At 39.8% G+C, this 7,175-nt stretch overlaps 3 protein-coding genes across 3 annotated transcripts in view; 2 read left to right on the top strand and 1 right to left on the bottom strand.

Annotated features, from left to right (window-relative positions):
- The window catches only part of slc37a4a (solute carrier family 37 member 4a), a 6,600-nt gene extending 4,946 nt beyond the window's left edge, over positions 1–1,654 (top strand). Inside the window, exons 6-8 of the mRNA XM_034605510.1 lie at positions 573–686; positions 772–910; positions 1,439–1,654. Coding sequence (XP_034461401.1) covers positions 573–686; positions 772–910; positions 1,439–1,605 — 420 coding nt within the window. The 3' untranslated portion in view covers positions 1,606–1,654. The remainder of the gene's footprint in view (positions 1–572; positions 687–771; positions 911–1,438) is intronic.
- A 495-nt stretch (positions 1,655–2,149) lies between these two features.
- trappc4 (trafficking protein particle complex 4) lies at positions 2,150–4,313 on the bottom strand. The gene is made up of 5 exons (XM_034605528.1): positions 3,932–4,313; positions 3,403–3,577; positions 3,125–3,228; positions 2,868–2,994; positions 2,150–2,420 (listed from the first exon to the last, which is right to left on the bottom strand). The coding sequence occupies exons 1-5, from the start codon at positions 4,104–4,106 to the stop codon at positions 2,342–2,344; spliced, it is 660 nt and encodes a 219-aa protein (XP_034461419.1). The 5' UTR covers positions 4,107–4,313; the 3' UTR covers positions 2,150–2,341.
- On the top strand, positions 4,220–6,722 carry rps25 (ribosomal protein S25). The gene is made up of 5 exons (XM_034605537.1): positions 4,220–4,406; positions 4,979–5,068; positions 5,178–5,361; positions 6,468–6,590; positions 6,678–6,722. Exons 1-4 carry the CDS (start codon positions 4,404–4,406, stop codon positions 6,584–6,586), a joined length of 396 nt encoding a protein of 131 aa, XP_034461428.1. The 5' UTR covers positions 4,220–4,403; the 3' UTR covers positions 6,587–6,590; positions 6,678–6,722.
- Positions 6,723–7,175: the final 453 nt, after the last annotated feature.

Genomic DNA, 7,175 nt, shown 5'->3' with positions numbered 1-7,175 from the left:
TGCAGGAAATGCATTTTGGCCTTTGAAATGTAAAATACAGACTTAACAGACCTGTCAACATTTCAACAGTGTGTCCTTTTCAGTATGTTTTTCTATTCCAGTTGCTTTTTACCACATAAACTTATAAAATAAAAATACGTATTACAGGAACAATTGCAATGAAAAATTATGTGTTATGCACCATAACCTACATGGAGGCAGTGTCTACACAAAGCAAATACTGTACAACTTCAATTAGAAGGATGCTCAGAGGTTAACACATTATCACCATGTTAAATAAAGTTAAAAATAATCCTGGATCCACAAGTTCATGTCATGCCCCACCAATCCACAAAATACAAAAATAAAAAACATAGTGCAAACTAACACAGGAAATAGTCCTGGATGGCCTTGGTCTTTACGTCAATCCAAGTCAATCAACTCTAACAATAACTCTTATCTATCCAGTAAGATAAATAAAAACACATTACCTGACCAGTCACCTTTTTCTTAGTTCATATGTAATAGATATTAAGTGATTCTGTGTATAGCCAGCAAAACCCATACATTTATTTAATCTTTATTTTGTACAGCAAGGCAGGAGAATCTATGGCAATCCTCGCCACTTCATCCTGATCTGCATGATGGCAGGAATGTTTGTGTCCATGTACCTGTTCAGAGTCACAGTCGCTGCCGACAGCTCAAAGGTATCTAACACTGAACATACATGGTGCAATGACATATTCTTGAATGCAGCACACTGTGTATCAGACTCTGATGTCTCATGTTCAGGTGTGGATACTCAGCTTGGGTGCTGCTTTCGGTTTCTCCTCCTACGGACCAATAGCATTGTTTGGGGTTATAGCCAATGAGAGCGCCCCATCCAACTACTGTGGGACGTCACATGCCATTGTCGCCTTGATGGCCAACAGTAAGTTGATTTTCAAGCCAGTTATTCATGTGGAGCCTGTATAAGCTATTGTTAAGTGCTTGTTAGCGACACTATCCCTAACAACGCTAATAATACAATGACATACCATTTATTTTCCCTTAATCCTATTTACTCTTACTACTTCATATATTGCATTATTACGGTGGCCCTTAAGTGCGAAAACACAACAAATTACAAAACCCAACAGCATTAACCTATAACAGAAAAGGTAAGTATCTGATATTGACAAGGCTTGTCAGTGATTGGAAGGAAGGAAATTCTGAAAAAATGTGTTTATTGATTTGCTTGTTTTCTTATCTGAGGTTGTTTTTTCTTATTTGCAGTTGTTTTATTTGCTATTGTGTTTTATTTGTTATGTATTGTTATTTGTTGTACTTTGTGATTTATGATTTGTATTTAGGGCCACTGTATCTAAACCTCACAGTGACGTCAGTGCAGTAGAATATGCTCTAGTTTTCATTTTCTCTCATCTTTGGGAGTGAACCGATCCGTTTGTGTTCCCCTCAGTTGGTGGCTTCCTGTCCGGACTTCCATTCAGCACGATCGCCAAGCACCACGGCTGGGAAATGGCCTTCTGGGTAGCAGAGATCGTCTGTGGTGTCACCGCTGTCGGATTCTTCCTGCTGCGCAACATCCGGACCAAGATGGGGAACATGTCCAAGAAGGCCGACTAAAACCCCATTACATCTCAACCTCTGCATCCAGAGGAAAACTGCATTATTTGAGCCAACATCATCTTTAAATATTGTTCTTACCTGATTTTTTTATACCTCTGTATTTTTTTCAGTCATACAACACAGGTGTAAATGAAGCTCATAAAAGTTGAGGATTTTTTCTAAGTGTTTTGCAAGTTGCTTATTGACATTTACTGTTTACAATCTGTAAACATTGGAATTTACGTGACTACAGATTATGTATGTCATGTAATGGAATGTGGTAGAGACACGACTACAGAAAGGTTTCCTCTCCTGAGGTCACTGTTGCATCACAGAGCCCAGAGGACAAAACTGAAACCTAGATCAGAAACTTGTATGTTATACAAAATACGTTTTTTTTTTAACGTTATAATTAATCATGAATTAATTAAGACAATATTTACACAAAGGCTTTAATAAATTCTACTTTTTCAGTCAATTATCTTCTCTTGTTTATGCTCGGTGGATTTTAAATCACACAGAAATCCAATATTCATGCGACAAAAACAAACTACATATGAAATATTAACACACGTGGGTTTAATCTTTTCAAGTATTTACAAAACATGTATTTACAATGTGTCACATCCCAGTTCCAAAAGGAACAAAGAGAATCCACTTAATTTCCCTCAACAAGGTCCTCAGTCATCGAAATTCACTAAACCTCTTGTGATCGTGAAACAATCGTTCAGGCAGGTTCATGTTGTTTCCTGCTTCAAGATCCAGCTCCAAAGTTGCCGGCTTTCTCTGCAATCTCCAGCGCGCTCTTCAGATTCTGATCAAAGAGCTCACACCTGAAAATCACACAGATTCACGGTGACACAGGCGCTGGGATGTGTTGGAGACACTGTATAAGTAAACGGAAATTGTGTGTGCATTATTAGTATGGATGTAGCCTTACTACATTCACACTAATATGTTTTCATTTTAAAATGGTGTTCAAAGACAAACAATCTGCATCTGCATCCCTCACATGTGGCTCTCTCTGAGGTTTCTACATTCTTTTTCCTCTGTTAAAAGTTTTTTTTGTAGTTTTTCCTTTGACTTGTTAAGGGTTAAGGGCAGAGGATGTCACACCTTGTTAAAACCCTGTGAGACCATTTTTGAATATGGGCTCTACAAATAAAGTTTGATTAATTGACTGAGCAGTGATACATTTAAAACAAAATGTGGTGGTGGTAGCCTAAGACACATAAAAACACAGCAAAGTGGAGCGAAACATTATTGTCTCCTGAAATTACCTGATAGGCATTTCCAGAGAGTAGAATGGGTTCTTGAGGGCAAAATCGGAATAGATTTCATAAATCTTCCTCAACAGTGCATCAATGCCGGATTGTCGAGGGTCAGCCAGCACAATGAACTTGATCCCTGATAGAACAGAGATAGAACAAACAGTGAGAAAGATTTCAGTTACATATCATTACAAAGTTAGAAAAACTATGCACAATTTTGTTGGTCTTTATTTCACACGCAATGACACTTTGTTTACACCACTCACCTGTGAGAGTCTGGAAGCAGTGGAGTTTGAAGACGTCTGTTTCCAGCATCTCGATCCCCGAGCTGCCAACCTCTGGAGACAGCTGTGAACCTATAGCAAACAACCTGAGGAAAACAACCAAACTTGACGTTGATTATTAAAACACATCAGACCTGCAGCTATCACATTTGTTCACTTTGGGGTGCTGTATTCAGTGTCTTGCTCAGTTTGTCGTCCCTGTGACATGAATCTATCTCCACTACACCACCCCCCACCCTCAGTGCAAATGTGAAACTTACGAGTGAAACATGGACGCCAGCATCAGCTTCTCGTTGGAGCTCAGGCGTGCGCGTCCAAATCGAATAGACACAGGATAGTTTGAGGCGTCTTTCAGGTACTCGAGGATGTCCTTTCCTTCTGCTGTGTTCTTTCCAATCACATCGACTCCATTGATGGATAGCACTGCATGTCCCACTGGGGCAGGACACCAGGAATCATACACAAACAGACATCATGAGACAGTTAATAGATGAACATATGATTGTGTCATGCAGCCTAAAGATGAAATACACCACAGAACATGCTAAGGAAGTTCAATATAGTAGAGTAGGGTTTAAAAAAAATGCTAAGTGAGGTATCACACAATCAGTCTTTAGGAAGCCATTCAATTGTGGGCACTGTTATTATGCACTTAACAAATACAACTGGTTCATTACTTCCTGGTTCTGTATTTTAAACCACATTTGCAGTGTTTTTCAGATCTTCATAACACAGCAGCAGCTAGCAGCTGACGTGAGCTAACATGCTAATGCTAGCTTTTAAGTTTACCTCTGATTCCGTCCCGTTGTCCGAACGAAACGACCACTTTTTCATCGTGGTGTTTGAGCACCAGGTCTAACGGGAAGCTGAAGGTCTTCTCCGCCTCCGCTCTCGGGACATAGTTGTCGTATTGGTAAATTAAACCTCCAGCCTTGTTCACCACATACACACTGAAGATCACCATGTTGCCGACGCACAGCTGACAGCACCGTCACGTGACCTCAGTGGTGTCCAAACCCCGGACAACTATAAACCAGCAGCCTTTGTGACCCGGTTCGTCTTTTAGATGTTTGTGTACAGATGTGAGTGTCGCACAGTGGTTTGATCACCTGGTATTTACAGTCAAAATCTACAGAAACGACCAGACGCGAAGAGGACTCCAGTACCCAGAATTCCTCACCCCGTTTCCGCATATACGGGTTGTCTAAGGGGCTCTTGCACGGGTAAACTTCCTTTCGCTCCGACATCTTGACGAGGAAACATGGTGAGGACAGTTTTTCCACGTTTTGTCCGATCATAATGAAAATTATTCGTCTTTATGAAATCCCATCCGTGTCATAGTAGTTCGGAACAACTGGTGAATAAACTGTGCTGGTCCACGTTCCGATAAAGGAGCGTAAATTGAGTTATTTGTTGGTTTTTTACGCATTTAGCGGCACGCTAGTTAGCTAGCTAGCTAGCCTGCTAATTCCACCACGCTTTCATACTGCGCTGTAGTTACCGACGAGTCGAGCAAAGTAACACTTAATAACTCCGTTTAAATTGTAGCTATAAGTATTATTATAATTTAACGTTGATGCTGAAGCTGTTGAGGATTGCCAATATTAGTTAACCATTCTAAAAGTGAGGCTATAAACGCTGAGTACGGAGACTAGGCCATCCCCATGCCGGCCAACAGAGTTAACCTTTGGCAACGGGTGTGACCACTGGTTAAGCACCATTGTCTGAAATACTTTGAAAGCGTTCTCATTTCACTACCATTCACTTATTTGTACACGTGCTGCAAGGCCCACATGTAGCTTTAATGTGATGGACTATTTTGTCTCCTGATTTCAGCCTCCCAAACAAGATAAGAAGAAGGACGCTGGGAAGTCCAAGAAGGACAAGGACCCAGTCAACAAGTCTGGCGGCAAAGCCAAGAAGAAGGTACAGTGGTTACATTTGATCCACAGATTGACCCTTTTTATATTTCATGAATATCCTGAATAATTGTATGAGTCTACACACATTGACCCCTTTATTTACTTTTGAGCAGAAGTGGTCCAAGGGAAAAGTGAGGGACAAGCTCAACAACCTGGTGCTCTTCGACAAGGCCACCTACGAGAAGTTGTATAAAGAAGTTCCCAACTACAAGCTTATCACCCCAGCTGTCGTGTCTGAGAGGCTGAAGATCCGTGGCTCTCTGGCCAGGAATGCTCTCCAGGAACTGCTTGCCAAAGGTGAACCTCACCTTTTAGCTCATAGTGTAAACAGTGTGTGTTGGACCCAGTAAATGGCTTCCTGTGTAATCACATTCGTGTTGGGGTCCTGGTAGTCTGTAACCATAAAGCTAGCAGACAGGTCAATGTATGATGAGCTGGTTAATATTTAAAACCTCCTTTTCTGGTTTCAAGTATATTTGATGTATATAGATGAAAACCCTTAAAGATGGTTTAATAGTAATGCATGAAATACATTTAGTTAGCACATGTTTCTAAAGCATTCACCATAGCACATGTTGCAGATCGTCTCCATTATGGACTATAGTCGTATGTTAGTTAAAGAAGGAACAGTATATGTCTGTTTACCATGAATGATTTATTGCACTGAACCAGTGGATCTGTGGAAAAGGAGATTAGATATTGTAAATGAGAACATGGGTGAATGTTTTATTCAATCTTCCATGTGATCTCACCCAGCAGAATACACATCTTTTGCTTTTTGGAAAGAAGTGGAGATCAGTTCCCGCTGCCATCTATAGCATTGTCGCGCAACATTAAATTCATCCCCTCAATTCACCCACAGTCATCAGCACGGCTCGATGGCTTTGCCTAACACGTATAAATGTTTGCAAACTAAGTACTATGCATTTTTCCTCTTTAGCAGCATCATTTGTCCTAAAATGACGGTGCTGTTTGTAGATAATGTCCAGTGTGATACTGTTCACATTTATCCACAGCTGCAACGTCCCCTCACCGCTTTAAACATGTTTTCTTGCACTCCAAAATATCAGATGAGATAAATGGTACAAAAGAGACATTAAAGCATTAAATGTGTGTTAATATTTCATATGTATTTTTGCTTTTATGCTACAACTAATTAATTTGTTTGTGCTGTTTGTAAAGGTAATGGTCACAATGATGGTGCCTATGTTTGCACTTTCTCTTGTAATAACAGATATAAAATATGCACATTTTCACTTACACTTGAAATGTTCCACACATCCACTGCTCAGTGGTAGCACAGGCTGAATACAGTAAGTTGAGCCCGTGACATAGTTGATGTATGTATGTGTGGTTTAAAATCAGATCATGCTAACCACGAATGTGGTTGTGTTGTCTTCCAGGCATGATCAAACTGGTGTCCAAACACAGAGCACAGCTGATTTACACACGTAACACCAAGGGAGGAGATGAGGAGACAGCAGCAGCAGAGAAAGCCGAGAAAGCGGCAGAGAAAGCATAATGAGGTAAAACATCAAACTGCATAATTCAATTTTGTATCAATTTATTTTCTTTAACTGTTCACTTACCTACACCCTTATTTTGTCTTACAGGCTTTCATGTTTGTTTCCTGAAAGATGAATAAAAATTGTAAAGACAAAATGTCAATTGTGTGCGTTTGTTAATTGGTATAACCAGACTTTTTTCAGTCATTAATCCATAATTGTGACTTCAGAGATGATAGGAATCTTAATCAAAATGAGACATTCTTTTTTCATTTATTTCTTGAAGACCTTTTATATTTTTTTCGGTATTGAGCTGTGAGTTGTATCACAGCTCAATACTGGAAAAAAATATAAAAGGTCTTCAAGAAATAATTGAAAATTAAAAAAGTATGATCAGTCTTAATAGGCAGCTAAGAGCATGATGAGATGACGCTGACACTAACCAGACAACCCAAAGATTTAAAAATCTCAGTAGAAAGTGATGTAAAAGTGCACTGAAGTGTTGTCATCTCACCTGATGCTGTATGTTTATGAATTGGATGAAAACTCCTTTGTATAATTTTGTCAGAACTGCTGCTGGGCTTCAGGTAGTTAAGTAGGAAGAAA

The sequence above is a fragment of the Hippoglossus hippoglossus genome, chromosome 13, assembly GCF_009819705.1.
Source record: "Hippoglossus hippoglossus isolate fHipHip1 chromosome 13, fHipHip1.pri, whole genome shotgun sequence".
Taxonomy (NCBI): Eukaryota; Metazoa; Chordata; class Actinopteri; order Pleuronectiformes; family Pleuronectidae; genus Hippoglossus; species Hippoglossus hippoglossus.
Note: the sequence above shows the minus strand (reverse complement) of the source record. Positions and strands in the feature narration are given on the sequence as shown.